The 15,977-nt window shown below is 37.5% G+C and overlaps 1 protein-coding gene across 44 annotated transcripts in view; it reads right to left on the bottom strand.

Moving 5' to 3' along the window:
- Positions 1 to 15,977, bottom strand: part of FTO (FTO alpha-ketoglutarate dependent dioxygenase) — a 223,412-nt gene that overhangs the window by 41,215 nt on the left and 166,220 nt on the right. The window contains exon 9 of one of the 44 annotated variants that reach the window (XM_086847633.1): positions 7,972 to 9,853. The exons of 42 other annotated variants lie outside the window; for them this stretch is intronic. In XM_086847633.1, the coding sequence (XP_086703759.1) occupies positions 9,805 to 9,853 (49 nt within the window). In that variant the 3' untranslated portion in view covers positions 7,972 to 9,804. Of the gene's footprint in view, positions 1 to 7,971; positions 9,854 to 15,977 lie in introns of those variants that run through there. One more of the 44 variants, XM_086847616.1, reaches the window with a different exon arrangement.

Here is a 15,977-nt window from a genome sequence, read left to right as displayed (position 1 = left end):
AGACTAATGTCTGTTTAACACAAATTTATAAATTCCTTTTTCTCCTGAGACATTCCTTACAGTAAAACTCTTTTCTAGGTACTCCAAGTTGCTTAACAACTAGAAAAAAATCATTAAAAACATCTTACACTAGGCTAAAGTGGCTACACATGATTCTTAACAAAGGCAACACTTGTTATAGCCTTGGACAAGAAGGAAGCATGCAAAGAAAAAGAACCACTTGTCCAGGCTGGTAGTGCCCAAGAGAAGACCTGCAAGCCATGGAAGGCTTGTCTGAACAGGTACTCTACCACCGGGGGTGGGCAAGAGGAAAGAAAAGAACTACAGAAACATAAAAGGATAAAACAATGGAGGAACGTAAGGGATAAGATCCAGCAGGGTAGAGATATCCTGACTTAAGCCTAAAAAGCATTCTGTGATGAGGAACTTCAGATGGGGCAGGGGGCAAGGGAGAAGATAGGTTTTGCCATTTTGGTTTATTAGGTTTATTTTATCTGTGCTTCAAATAAAATATAGCAATGAAGAAGCCAGATAAGTATTTGCTAAATTGTTTGAAAGTGCTGATAATGATGGCCAGTGTATTTTACTTCACGAAAGCTCATTATGTGACTTATCATTACTGGGCCTGATCCCCGAGCTAACCCAAACCCTTGTTCTGTATCAAGAGAACAAAATACTCAAGCCAGAGCTACTCAAAAAAAGGGTGACTGGAGGAAAGTCAGCACTGATCATGTGCTGAGGAGGCCAAATGCACTCCACCCCACCTAGCTCAAACCACCCAGGCAGTCTGTGCCCAACACTATGCCAAAGAGGCAAAGAATAAAAAAGAACCTGATAATGCATGAATGAAATGGTTCAGTGGAAGATGTGCATGTGATGTGAGGAAGTGCTCAGCAAGGAGGTGGGGGCTGGCACTCGGGGCTGAGCATCAGAGGCACTGCAGCCTGCTGAGCTCTGCACAGCACTGAAGGGAGCAGGCACCACCCCTGAGCTCTGCAGACTCTGCTCAAAGCTGCCAGCTTGGGAAGGAACTGAGGACACAACAAGGAACTTGCAGATCGGAAGGAAAAAATAAAACACATGGAAAAAAAAAATCCTGAGCATGTGGGACATAAGGAAATGTATGGTTGACAGGTTTTTTTAGTCCCTCTTCCAGGGATCAAAATTACTTCAGAGACTGTGTATGAAGGGAAGTTCCTTAAAAGTGGACACCAGTGGCCAGACTGAGAAGAAAATGAGAAAAGCAGAGATTATAAAGTAAACAAAATAGAAACTCAAGCACATCATCTGTCTTTGGTTGTAACTCACTTCTTTCCTGAGAAATAAACTTCAAATTATCAAAGATGAATAATGAAACAAATCACAAAAGAATGACTGAATTCAGAAGTGGTCTTCAAGGTTACATCCCTTTGTTTTAAACAAACAAACCAAAAAAAGCAATAAAACTACTATTAGCTTTCTATAATATATTTTTTAAACTGCAAATCACTTGTTTTTTGTTTTTTTTTTTACAAAAAGAAATGTATTTGAAGTAGGAGTTAGCACAGTTTTGAACATAACAAACAGCAAATAGTCTGGCAGTGATATTTAGCACTTATGGTTGACTGCAAAAGCTAAAGTACAGTATTTTTAAAAGCAGAATGTATTTCTTAAGTCACAAGTTTCTTCATTGGATTTGCAGATGGGGACCTCTATTGGTATAAAATAATTACTAAAAAAATGACACATGGAAACAGACCCATTGGCACCCCCAAAAATCACACTGGCCAAAGTCTCATTTTTCATTACGCCAACGTCAACATATAGCCATTACAATTAAAATTGCAGGAATTAGCCCAATCAAAAGCAGTTAATGTAAGAATTTGATCCAATTGTGAAAGACATCAAGTATTCTTAGGAAAAAAAAGCTACAAAGAAGAACTAATATGCTTTGAAGTTAACCTTCTCATACTTACGCCTGGGGGCCCTTCTGTGCGTGTGCCTTATGTGTATTTTTACTACAAGCTCCGTGTAACCACGCAGCGTTCCGGCTTTGGACTGACATATCTCTGTGTTGGGCAGGATTTTCAATCCTTCATGACTATCTATTTGTCACTGCAGGTGAGTGGTAGCACTCAGGCTGATCCCCAGCCACTTTCACAGTTACTTATCTGTCTTTATGGATTCTTCCTGTGTGTCAAGTTGGTGCATAACAGCATTACTGTCAGGGTGACAAAATTGTCCCCAGAGTGTCACAAATGACTCCCTGGCCTTATGGCTGCAAGCAGGTAGTAACACATCGACACTGCCTTCCTCAGCTCATCTTTCTCCAGCCCTGCCACTCGCCTGTTATTCTGCACACACATTCCCCTCCCCGGATGTAAACCTAAGCTAAAAATCAAGACAATTCTAATTTTGGTACTTTAAAACCACCACAAAAAAAAGAGAGCAGAGTTTGTTTTCAGGGTATAATATTTTTCTCTGAAAAGTCTGTTCATTTGCCTTATTAAATTATAGACTTTTGGGGGAAGAATACGATGCAGAATTCCTATTTTCTAAATATGGAAATCATGATTACAAATTCAAAATAGTGGCTAAAAATCTGTACACACTGATTTTTGCTGAATTCTATATATCATCCATGCTCTTAATTTTTTCATGTGTTTTTGTATCAATGAAAGCCTGGATTTTTTTCCTTGTAATTCTGTTGCATTTTTTACTTAAATGCATTCTGCATGCAGTAACAGCTATTTTAAAATCATGTGTTTTCCAGTTTAACATTGGGTGCTTATCTGTGATAAATTTAAAATCTCATTTGACAAGTGCTGGTTTAAAAACTTGTCCCCCTGCCCCATAATGTAAAATCATTTGAAGGAGGAAAAAAAACAATCCATCAAGTTAAAACAATTTATGTATGGTTTGAAGAAGGCTGAGAATCTTGATAAATACAGATTTAAAAAAAACCAAAACAACAAAACTACAGCAGCAAAGCTTGTTCAAAAAATCTAAAAATGATTTTATGGTCACATAGTCCAATCTAAGATTTTGGTGATTCTTACATGAACTGCGTTTCATGTAAATAAGTTTTGCTTTAAGTCCACTGCACTTCAGTTCTTCAAAACACCCTCAAGGTAACTGTTTACAGACACTGACAGTGGACAGGACTCTGTGAAGGAGAGTCCTCGTGTTTTTGTCCCTTCATCACCTTGCTATATCACCTCATCTCTCTGTGCCTCAGTTTCCCCAGCTGCGAACTGAATGTTACACTAAATTTTCCTATAAAAATGCCAAAAAACCTGCGGAGTAGTGAAACTAGTCAACATTAAAAGTACACTGAGATAAAACAAAAGCCTTTTTTTTTAGGAAGATAAACATTTAAAGAAGGACCCAGGGTGTGTGTGTGTGTGTGTGTGTGTGTGTGTGAAATGCATGGCCAGGCACTGCTGCCTTGAGAAATGCAGCTGGACCAAGGGTAGCTGACCCTGGCTGACACTGGCACAGCCGAGGACAGCAGAGCTCCCACAAACACGTGTTTGGCTGTCCGTGCACACCCTCCCCACCCCTCGGACCACTTGTCCTTCACCTGACAAACACTCATCGTCTGAGTTCTCAGATAGGTTCAATATGATTTCTGACACTGGAAAAACAAAGCTAAAAGCAATTTAGAAATACCTGCCCATGAAGTCAAAAGGCAAAATATCTAAAGCTTCTCCTGGAATCTCTGACCTCAGAGGCTGACATGGTTTGATGGGAAATTTAATGTAATAGTCTGAGAAAGCCAAAAGGCCTATTGTCAGCAATGAAGTCTGAAAGTTAGCAGAATTAATATAACTGTACAATGGAAGTGCCCTCGAGGGACAAGGCTGCAGAACCAGGGCAGAGGGAAAAATGACTTTTGAAGTCATTTCACTATGACATTCTGTCATCACCGCTAAACGGAAATAAAAAATCATCTGAATCACCACATGCCTCAGTGTGTGTCCCTTCCTTATCTAATATAAAGTAATAACACTGACGTCCTGTGCCCCACCTAAGCTGGGAAGGGGGTCTGCAGGGACTCTGGCAGCTCCATTTTGAATTGCTAAATGCAATAAGAATAAATGCAAGTGGGAGTCTGTTTAGCAGAGAATGATGTCTGGTCTGTAGCCCATCAAAGCCCAATAAATCTCAATGCTTCAACAAGAGATGAAAATGGTTATCTCATCATTTCAGTGCCAGGGTGAAATTTTCTCTAAGCCAGAGTATTTTTAAAGATGATTTATGTCTGGGAAGGGTAGTTGTTTAACAAAATGGCAGATAATGATAAATAGAAAGCAAATAGAAACAGCAGCAAGGGAGTGGTTCTTAGTTGCAGCAGCGGAATAAACAATATACTTACATAAAGTATATGTCACATATAAGTGCCATTATTCTAAATCCTATGAGTTATATGTTACTTGGAACATCACATAAAAGAGCTGGTAATATGATTTACAGGATAGGAACTTTAACATGTATGCAAGGCAAATAAGTATCAAAATTCTTCTTTCTGTTACATTTCTGTTAATCTCACTTCACTGAAATTACGGTGGATTTACAATTGTATAATAAACACAAAGTGTCTATGTGCTCACTGGGTTTAGTACATTATTATATTAAAAGGAGAAGGATCAGAAGATGGGCTAATTTTGATATTAAAAATTTATTTTTAACCACAATACCATATTGTGTGTGGGCTAAAATACAAATACTTTTACAGAAAAAGGAACGGCTGGTACATACGCTGTCTGGACATGTTTTTAATAAAGTCATCTGAAAACAAAACTTTTTTTTCCCTTAAGATTTGGATGACATGATAAAACAAATATTCATGGAGTTAATGATGAGAAGAAAATGCAGCACAAAGCCTGTTTGAGTTTTTTGAATTAGAGATACTGCAAACAACGTCAAAGTGGAGATGGAGATTTGAGGTCAGGGTGCTCGGTTTCAGTTTCTTTTTCTGCATTTTTCCTGTGGCTGTACACAAAGAAAAAAAAAAAATCTAATTACAGTTTTAAATGCCCAAAATGCCATGTCCACCAAAAGCCCGATGCTCATTAGTACTAGTAATTAACTTTACAACTGTCAACACAAACACCACACAGGCTGACAGATAGATAGTAGCTCTGAGGGTGCTAATAAATCCGGAAATAACAACTTGACACGCAGATGCACAAAAGGATGCAGGTGATAAAGAAATGTTGACATCAAATCTAATTATCTTCGAAACGGCCAAGTACTGCACAATCCCCAGTAATGCAGTGTTATTGCTGGTGATGAGCCCCACTGGAACGGCTCTTAACCACAGCCTACAACGCAGCTTTTACAGCCCCTTGTCATATCTAGTGAGGACAATATCAAAAAGGAAATTATGAGTGTCATGACCCCTCCAAGTCAAAAATCTAGTGATGAATATAGGCTCAGCAAGGCATAGCAGATTACCCCCTTACGAGTTTTAAAGCCGGGATGATATATGACATTTTTATCAGGCACTTTCTCAGGAATGTCACCAAGAGGGAAAATAAAGGCCCTGAAAAGAGACGACTAGGTGAATTATGCAACTGTAATTGCCGATCATAACCTGATATGAGCTGAAATTGCTCTGTTTTCATATTGAGATAGCATAAAATTGTCGGGAAATGCAATGGCTCCTTAATGTGGCCTAGATGAGTCTAATATTCTGATCATTTTTCACTCAGCTGCTAGGTAAATAGTGCTTCTTTAACACAACCACCGTGGCCCAGGGCAATCTGGGGGCCCAATTTTACACTTGAATTGAGAAAATATGTGTAAACTACAATTTTTCATATTTTCTGCATACATAAGAAGATGAAACATCTTTATCATGTGTATTGTCTGGCTGAGCTTATACAAAATATTAGTTTATCTCTCCTACTTTGGTTTATTCCATAAGCAAAACACATAGATCTAAAGGACAGGCAATATTCTATATACAAAATAGGTCCATCTTTTATGCAGCCTCGTATGAAGAATTCTACCATTTTGTTTTTTAAAAGCTGGCAATTAGCAAGTGTAGATTTTGTCAAATAAATTAAAACATTCTAAAATGCTCACACTTTTCTGCAAATTGGCATTTAAAAAAAAAGGAATATAAAAGGCCACAGAAATATTTATCTGTACAACATGAGATACTAGTTTAAACAATAACCTCTAGGAGAAAAGGAAGGTGAAGGGCATTTCTTTATTACCATGCTATAAGATAAATTTATTTTATCATAAATCTGCTGCATTAAGTGGTTCATAAAACAGATTTGCTTAAAAATCAAATCTGAGTTAAAATAAAAAACCCTCAAATCAGCCACAAAACCCAATGAAACAAAAAGCATGCTACTACCCATTCTCAGATAATAATCAGCAATAATACCTGGGGCAGAAAGGTCATAAACCATACTTCCAAGACAGGAATAATTCATTGTACTACTATGTGTTTAAGAATTAGCTTGATAGAGTCACTATCTAGACCGTGAGATATTGTCTATCAATCTGACCTTCTAAAAATGAGCCCAAAGACTCCCACTTAGATCAAAACCTCTGCTTTTATGATAAGCACTGTCTTTCCTACAATATATTTTAGGACCAGGCTTATGATGAGTGCAGCACCATTTGCAAAATATGTAAGTGAAGCAATACAAGACAAAAGGTCTTTCTAAATTTCTGGTCATATTTTTCCTGCAAAGGAACTGAAAAAAAGCGACCCCGTTTTGCCTGCTTGCTTAAGAGTCAGTTCAGAAATAAACAAGTACAAAGAAGGTTAAAAGATTGAAATTTCTTTATTTGCATTTATGTTATCTGTTCTTAGCTCCTATATATCCACCTTATCAAGGTGCTCCAACACTAATTGCAAAGCAGCACTGACTAGCAGCAATAACCAGCACTTGGAAAAATCCTGTGTGATGCTGGTGACTGCAGATAAGAGACTCTTAACAAACTTGGGTGTATCTGCATCAACTTCCTTCCTACTCCCTTCTACATTTTACACTTCCTAAAGGCTGATATTTTGTACCAAATATCCTAGCAAAGCCATACCTCACTCTACAGAGAGGCTTCAAGCACAGATGATTTCCAAAGGCTTCAGGGTGTGGGATATACGGAACTGAAAATAACACTGAACACTGTGATACTTCAGTAATCACACAAGTCTTTGTAAAATATTTGACTGGAAACCAGAAGAGGATTGAAATATAGTTCCTAGCAATTAATACTGTGTGATCCTAAATGTAGAGTTGTTCAGATCTCAAAAGAATTTAAAACTGTAGACCCATCCATATTTATTACATTACCACTAACCCTATTATGAACAGTCTTTATGTAATTAACATACCAGCAGGGAATTTAAGAGGTACTTGGCATTAATTTTCAATCCCTATTCTCCATGAATTTGGTACTCAATTGTAGTGATAAATAGAAGACACATGGTTATGATTACGCATTTTCTGTAATGATTATGCACCACAGTAGAAAAGACCTCATAATGCAGCACAGGCTCTCAGTTAGCAAGAAAACCCATTTACTGCTGGATTTTCATTCTCTTCCAGTAATTCAGAAAGTCAAGCGACCACTCTATTTTTTTTCCTTTTTCACAGGACCTGTTTAGAGAAGACTTTTCCCACAGTCACTGGCACTTGGCAGAAAAATAACTTCCAACCTTCATCATTCCCTGCTGAAGGTGTATTTATTCCATCTCCCTGTCTCTGTATCCCCCTTCCGGAGAGCGGGCGCAGGGGCTGCAGCCACTGTTGCTAAGCAACTCAGCCATAGCACTGCATCACCAAGTACAGATTGCTCCCATCATTTTCAGCCTCACAAATTTGGGAGCTGGTGTAATAATAGGAAGTAGTATGGATAACAAAACCATTATCCATAGACCGGTAAGTTAGCAGATGGATCATAAAAGCTAAAAAAAAAAATATAAATAAATAAAAAAGCTACTGTTACAAAAACACCGAACAATTATTGGCAGTATTATTTGCAGCCTTTTATTTTAATCAGTACATCCTCCACAAAGAAGTTTACATACTCACTATGTGTGAATGCAAAAGACTTTTGAATTGTGATGATTTTTTTGTGGGTGTTTCTGTGCAAGAGAACACCACAACACTGGTGCTGCTGAAAGCTAGCACAAGATCTATTAGTAATCAAATTTCAGCCCAGATTTTATGGTTAGTCTAACCGAGTTAATTTCTCTAATGTTAGCAATTCATGGAAGAGGTCTCTTGTGGCAGCACAAACCTGGGATCCACAGCAGCTGTCAGAAGAGACTCTGAGGAATTCCTTATTAGCCAGAATGCAACCAGGCAGAAAACTCATTACACAGTGCTAAATATACTTAATCACATCTATTAGAGAAAAATGAACTTGATAATTACAACAAATAACTAAAGAGCAAAAAGTGTTCACGGAAAAACCTACACCAGGATGTGTAAGAAGAGGGGCTGCATACTGACTCTGTGTGGGAGAAAGCCTCGCTGGAAACTTCTGATTCTGATGGAAAATGATTACATCACAATGTACACATGATTTAGGTTTCCCTTGAAAGTGAAGCATTTACATTTAACAGCTTACATAAATGTAACATAAAAAGTAAATTAATTGCTTAGATTTTAAAAATTAATTTGGAAAGCTCTTCTGAGAGTTGAGACAACATCTTCTCAAAATGCTTTTTCGGGAAGAGGAAGTCTGCTACAGACATTCACCACAATAAAGGTGATTTCTCAGTAGCTGGTACTTCACTGCAGTACATAATACAAGTGCTCAAAGTCTTTCCTTGTTCTGTAGCCTTTATTTTGCTTCAAATGGGATTGGACTCTGGGGTGATTGGTACACAATTTTGCCATCAAGCATCTGTAATCTGTATTTTAAAACTGACAGTTTTAAACTGAAGGTATCAGATAACAACCTCACAATGTAATTATAGGCTGAAGTCAAATGTAAGCATCTTTGTGGATCCAGTCTTCATAGATTCATCACATACCATACACAGGCACTCCAAACAGACCTGGATACCATCTGCCAAAACCTCCCTTGCTCTGTCGTGCACAAGTATCCAAAGTCAGTCTTAGTTCTATCTGCACTTTGCCTGGTCAGTGCACATGAAGTGTGGGCACTGTAACTTTGCAGCAATTCCTGATGCACAGACACTTGGAGAACACAACAGAGCAGCAACTGAAGCTTCATATCTTTAGAACAAGCCTAATACCCAGAATTTCTCTCACTTCATACCAAACTCCTCTCACATCTTATGAAAAGCAGTTAACCTTTAAGCAGATCCATGAACTTGGTTTTGAGTCTTCTTGAGGCCAAACTTTATTTAAAATTCTTTCCCAACTATATATATATATATTTCTTTCCCAACTATATATATATCCTTAATACAACATCATGGAAACAGAAAAACCAGGCATCTTGAAATAATCAAATAAAATCTGAGAAGGGATACTCCAAGGTTTTCATGTAATTTTGCCTTTATTAGAAGAGGACAGCTAAATAATGCATGAAGCAAGCCATCTGGGTTTTCTTTTTCTATTCAGCCATAGAACATTTTCCCCTTTATTTCTATTAAATACCATTAAAACATTGGATACCATCTAGCAAAAATAAGACAAATTCTTCATAGTCACATTCAAATAAAGAGAATGCAATGGCCACAGAAAGTCCCTACCTAAAGGCTGTCAAAGACATACAAAACCTCAACACTTTGCAAGCCAAAGTGAGGGACTCAGGTAAGTGCCAAGTGGAAGGTCTACACTGCCAGCTTCCTCTCTTCACCTCATTCCTTTCCTCCAGCTGTCATGAAGAGAGGCAAGAAACTGCAGAATTCCATTTCCTAGGAACATAACTTAAAATGGTGGAAATTAGGAAACAGGATTTGATTCATTGTGTGGCCCAACAGCAGTGAAAGATCCAATGTCTGCATGACAGTAAATTAAGAGCAGATGGATGTGGCTTTGAACTGATAGAAAATTTTTTTTTTACTGCTCCTTTGCACTTGTTCTCCTTTCTTTTAGCTGATTCCTACTTTCTCTTGGTCATTTCTGCTGTCTCTGTATCATGTCAGAATCAGTATTTTAGAACTAAAACAAGGCACTAGCCACTTCTCAGAAGTTAAGGACCTCACATACACCATTTTTAAATATGCTCCTTCCAAGTGAGTTACACTTAGGAGTTGATGTTATTTAAAGAAAAAAATGTAAAAGGTATTCTAGAAGTTGAACATTGTATTTCTTCCAGTGAAAACATATCATCCCACATGGGTTCAGTACTTTGCTTAGCTGGGCTTTAGGATAACACAATGTAATCTTGGGGGGTGGCAGTGATTCTGAAATTTTTTTGGTTCTGAAGTTTACAGATCAGACAATATTTTTATGGAAAGAAGGAACTGAGCGAAAATTACTGATTTCATAAAATCTATTTTTAACCTATAAATCTAAAGAGTGAATCTTACTACAGAGAATGTGTAGTATTTCTCTGTGTGAACAAAGGTATCACAGAACTTATATAATTGCTTCCTCAGTTCTGTACATCTATTAAATAATTTGGTTTTCTTTATACAAACTGAAATTCTAATTTTAGGTTGTCAGTCATAACTTAGCATATACATCACACCATGCTGAAATCAGAATTAATACACATGCATCTGAATTAATTTATGGGCACAGAATGGTACATGAAATTTTAAATTACTTTTACAAATTTCTACTGAATTTCAACATATTTAACTCCTACTCAGTTATACCAATACAATAAATGTCCAGTAAATTTGATATGCAGAAAAACAGTTTTTGCCTTTAAGCATCCTCTCTCCATTCTTTCTCTACACTTTCATAAGGAGGCACAGTTCACACTGGTTGCTGAATTAGGTGAATCTTTCACCTGAATTTTCATAGCAGTTTCAATAATCTTATAACTAAGATACTCTTTACCCTAGAAGGTTAAGTTGGCAAAACAAATACGACATTAACTGATATGAACAGAAAGAGAGCAGTGGTAATACAGAAAAATGAAACAAGCACATTTTAAAGGGCATAAAATACCATGTTCTTTCTTTATGTGTACAGAAAATGGCTACAACTGCATCAGAATTTTGTTCAAAAAATAAAAATTACTGATTGCTCCTTTTAGAATATCAGCCTTCCTGTCCATGGTTAGGAGTTTGGACAATAGAAGCTGGTTCTCTGACATTTCTCATTTACAGAGTGCAAGCTCTGAGCATACTATCATGTCTATCATTGGATAGACAATCCACAAGTATAATTGTGGATTGCAGTGACAAAAAAAGGAGGTGTAATATCCTTACATAACAATCATGTTCAGGAAGGCTGAACACTATGAGAACATCATCAGACTGTCAGAATTCTGCTCTTAGTGTTTTGGGAATAAAGGTACATTGCAATCTTTGGTACATTGCAATCTTTTCTGTCCTGCCATTAAATAAATAACAAGCCTTCCTCACTTAAAACAGAAAATGTATCCAATTTAATATAGAAGTTCATTTGCATTTACTGAGAATTGAATAAATAGAAATGGAAAACTTGCTTTAGAATTAGTGTGTTAATAGTATATGAACTGCAGGTATTTCCTTTTAAATAAAGATAATTATTTCAGGGATATAAATTCCCATTATTACTTAATTATCTGTTGGGGGCCTTATAGATTTTTTTTTCCCCAGGGAAGTTTTTTCCATTCTGAATAGAAAAAAAAAAAAGAAATCTGTGGAGATGCTGCTTGCAGGGCAAGTTTATGTTGAGACTGAAGAGCAGTCTGCAAGCCACTGGAGAGTGATGAGCAGTGACAAACACAAGAACAGTGGAATCATTCCTTTTGCAGTCCTCATGGACAGTCCAAGGATGCCACAGGCACAAACTTTTCTTAACCAAAGAATGTTGTGATAACATCAAAGGCAGAAAATCTGATTAAAATGGCTAAAACAGAGCTTTGTTTTTACAAAGTTTGGAAAATCTCATAGCTCCAGATGTTTCTAACTTGGTTACGAAGCTTTCTTTTGTTTTTTCCTATTTTTCAGCACAGGGTTGCACCAAACACCCTTGAAAAATATGGAAGGGTTAGGAACAACAGTGACAAGCAGAGCAAGCAGAAGCAGCACAGTGTGGTGGCAGCTGCAGCAGCACGGGGCTGGCAGGGGATGGAGCACGTGGCTGGCACTTCTCAAACAACGGAGACAACCACCACAGACCACGGATGGGGATCTCTCCGTGGGGTTCCACCACAAGAAATGACAAGAAGAACTGTATCTATGACTTTCTCTAATGTTCATAACTCAAAACCTACGACCTTGATCACTTTAGCAGATGGTTTTGCTCTGCTGTAGTTGCAATTAAACAGAGCGTGCCAAAGTGAAGAGCAAATTACCCATGCTATCTATCCCAGTTTAAAAAACCTGCAGTCTTCCAGTATCTAGTGGGACAATATCCAAAATTTTCCAGCCCCAGCCCATGCTGGATTGCCATTATATTTTATGTCAGTCAGTACTTCAGAGAGTCCAAGACCCTTGGCATATGTTCTTAGTTAACAAAATGGAAAATTAAACTTTGTAGCAACCCCCTGCCACTCCCAAAATAAAAGAAAAATTCTATTTACATCAATGAGCAGGAAGTCTGATCTTCCTGTGCCAGCCAAAAAGCCTGCAATATAAGGATATTTGGCTGAAGAAAAGAATTTAAAGTAAGCAAACTAGCCTAAACTCACAATCTTGCATTTCAGGTGCTGAGGAGTATTAATAAGAACTACGAATTTTAAAATAACCTCTGATATTGACAAGCAGAAGTTTATTACTTTGACAGAGCTTTTATGCCAGCTCAAAAATGAACTGACTTTTTGAACATATTATCCTGATGGAAAAATTGCTCCTGAATTTCTTCAACACACAAAAAATACCACAATCATAAACCCAATATGTGAAGAAAGAAGTAAAAAAATTTTATTGCAAGGAAACAGGACGAGGTACCTAAAGACTGTGCCATTTTCACTAATTAATGACTGTGTGTAAGACCCCATGAAGTCTAAAGGACTGAACAAGATGACATCTGAATATGAGACCTAGTCTTTGGTTCCCAGCTACCAGAACAAACTTTTCTCTGGGCTACACTGAAAAGGAAACATGAGCAGCATCTGCTCCTTGATTCTCCAGCACTGATGGATTTGGAATACCAACGTACAGTAGTTTTTACAAATCAAATGCATGAAAACTGCAATGAGTAGAAAAAAATGGTATTTGAGAGTAGATATGAAGAAGATATGTAAATAAACTACCTCACTGGCAAACTCATGTTAGGTTTTTTACAGTCCAGATGGTATGGGGCAAACCAAAAGGGGGCATTCATGTCAGAGCCTGTACAACAGGAACAAGGATGCTGATATGGTTTCTTTTTTATATAGAGCTGGGTAAAGAGATCAGAGAACACTGGAACGTTAGCCAAAACAAGTTATCCAGCTGCACTGTGTTTCATCACATATCAATTTTTACTGAAAGAAAACCATACAAATTTAATCAGTTCTTCATATGGTAATATTTAACATTTTTTCCCAAGTTGTTTGATATTATTGTTTTAAAAGTTCTTTTTCCCTCGTCCTCAAAACGTGATGTGTGATAGTGGTGAACACAGGAAAAATATCTATCCCTGGCAAGACTGAAAGCCTCATTTACAGTAGACTCAGTAATAAATGCACTGGCGTCTGTGTCAATTGACTGTCTCAATGAAGAACAGGTCACCATAGGGAACAGCGCAGGCAGTGTCTACATTTGAACTCCCACATCCTCATCCCATGCATGTTTGTAGCATCAGTAGAAATTAAATTACCCTAATAAACCTTTCTGCCTCCCCCCTCCCCAAGAAACAGGATTATTTTCCTGATATCTTAAACCACAAGGGTTTTTCCTCTTTTTGGTTTTGTTTCTTTTTTTTTTTTTTATTATTATTTTTCTGGAAGGTTATCATATAGCATTTGTGTAGCACTTTTAATTATTTGAAAATATATAATAGAGTGGAGACATGGATCCCACTTATATAAATGGCTATTAAAAGGCCATTTATTCTCTCAGTAACCATAAAACATAAAACACCTCTTAAAAGAATATAATTCCTTTGTTTCTAAGCCAAACACATATAATAAGACAGCTTGCTCCTTTTAAGTAAATAAAAATGATTTGTATTAAATAAAACGAAATATTGTATGCACTATATAATTTAACAATAAGACACATCAAAGTATGCATTACTGTGAGCTAACCCATGCCTCAGAGGTGTTGCAAGCCAAATACTTTAAATGATCCAAGAAACATGTTGTTACAGAAAAGCAAAAACCACAGCGCGTCATAAACTATTGGTCAGATGAGATGTAAAACCAAGCTCCTAACCATTTGTGGTCACTAAAATCCCCTGGCAATTACTGTGCCCTTAGAATGTTGATTTTGCCCAAACTGGAATGTTTTTAATGCACAAGTTTTATGCTCTATTCCCGATTTCTGCAGGAAGAAGCTCCTGCTCAATCTGCTCTGCACTCTGGGTGCTCTGTCAAATAGTTGCAAGGACTGTCCTGAATGTGAACACATTCATCTGGATCTCTACTGCTCTCAGTTACAGCCCACAAATATGGGTGAAACTGATGGGATTCCTTGGATGTACATGATAGTGAAATTAGATCCATAGTTTGTAACACAGTTTCAAATACCTCAACTGTAATTCAAGTATAAATAGCATGATTATGCTGTATATAACTCTAAATAAGATGATTCAAAAATGTTTATTATTGAGAATACACTAAACTTGAGAGAACACAAAGTATTTTTAAAAACACAGCAAAAATAACCAGTACAGAAAAGCTTATTGTTTGTATCAGTTTCATATGGATTTACACCATCACACTGCATCCATATTCACCATTTAGGAACTGCTCTGTAGTTTTGATTGCTCTATTTTAAAAACCTTTTCAGTGGAAGCACTGTAAGCTTCAGAAAGCTGATGAGTCTGTACAGTTTGTTAAAAAGGAATTTCCTCTCTAAGAGAAACATTAGCAAGTAGTGCATCTAAGCTTCTAGCTGTGCCAACTGCCTTGTAGCAAAAAACCTCCCCTGACTCTAGCAATAGCAGTAATTTCTTCTAAAAAACACACCACAGAGCAAGGAAATGGACTGCAATCCTATCTATTTACATTACCTGTGAGGAGTGAGTGAATGGTGGCATAAAGTGAAATGTGAATCTGAAGCTGAGTTGTGAGTTAAGAGAACAGTTTACAAATACTGACACTATTCCATGAAGAAAAACCTCCCCAAAACACGACAGAACTAAACACCTTCTGCTGCACCCAAAGCCTTCAGTACTGCAGAATCAGCTGAGATAGTGGGGTCACACAGCTCCATAGGTCTGGAGCTGCTGATCCTGAGGAGATCAGCTGCTGGCACATCCAGCAGACCGGCTCTACCACTGGTCCCATGCACAAAGAACGAGCCGTGGGCGCACGGCAGAGGTGCTGGTGATGGGAGACTCCCCGCTCATCACAACAGCTGCACGTTCCACCCACAAAAGGTCCCACTAACAACCACAAGGATTTATTTTGTGATGCTTGACAAACTCTTTTTAATAATAGAACAACCCTAACTGAAAAGTAATGAAGCATAGTGGAGTTTTTCTGAACAACTGTGACCCCAAAATATTTTACTTTGTTGATCTAAATAGACCTGCTGGGTGGGTAGGAAAACCAGACACCAGCACATCATCCCTTTCATTCTATGGCTACAGAAACAGCAGAAAGCACATTTGTGCATTTCAAAAATTTCTATCAAAAAAAGCCATGTTAAATAATAAATTTGGGGTGATTTTGTCATACCATACTATCAACAGAAAAATGACTGTGCTTATGAAACTCTTTCTTGTAATGTTAATTAATAGTTCTGATCTTTTGCTGCTATCTTGCAAATTAACCGACACTTGCAGTTTCCTGTGGCT

Source organism: Cyanistes caeruleus, chromosome 12 (genome assembly GCF_971803275.1).
Source record: "Cyanistes caeruleus chromosome 12, bCyaCae1.hap1.1, whole genome shotgun sequence".
Lineage (NCBI taxonomy): Eukaryota > Metazoa > Chordata > Aves > Passeriformes > Paridae > Cyanistes > Cyanistes caeruleus.
This window is presented reverse-complemented; position numbering and strand designations above follow the sequence as displayed.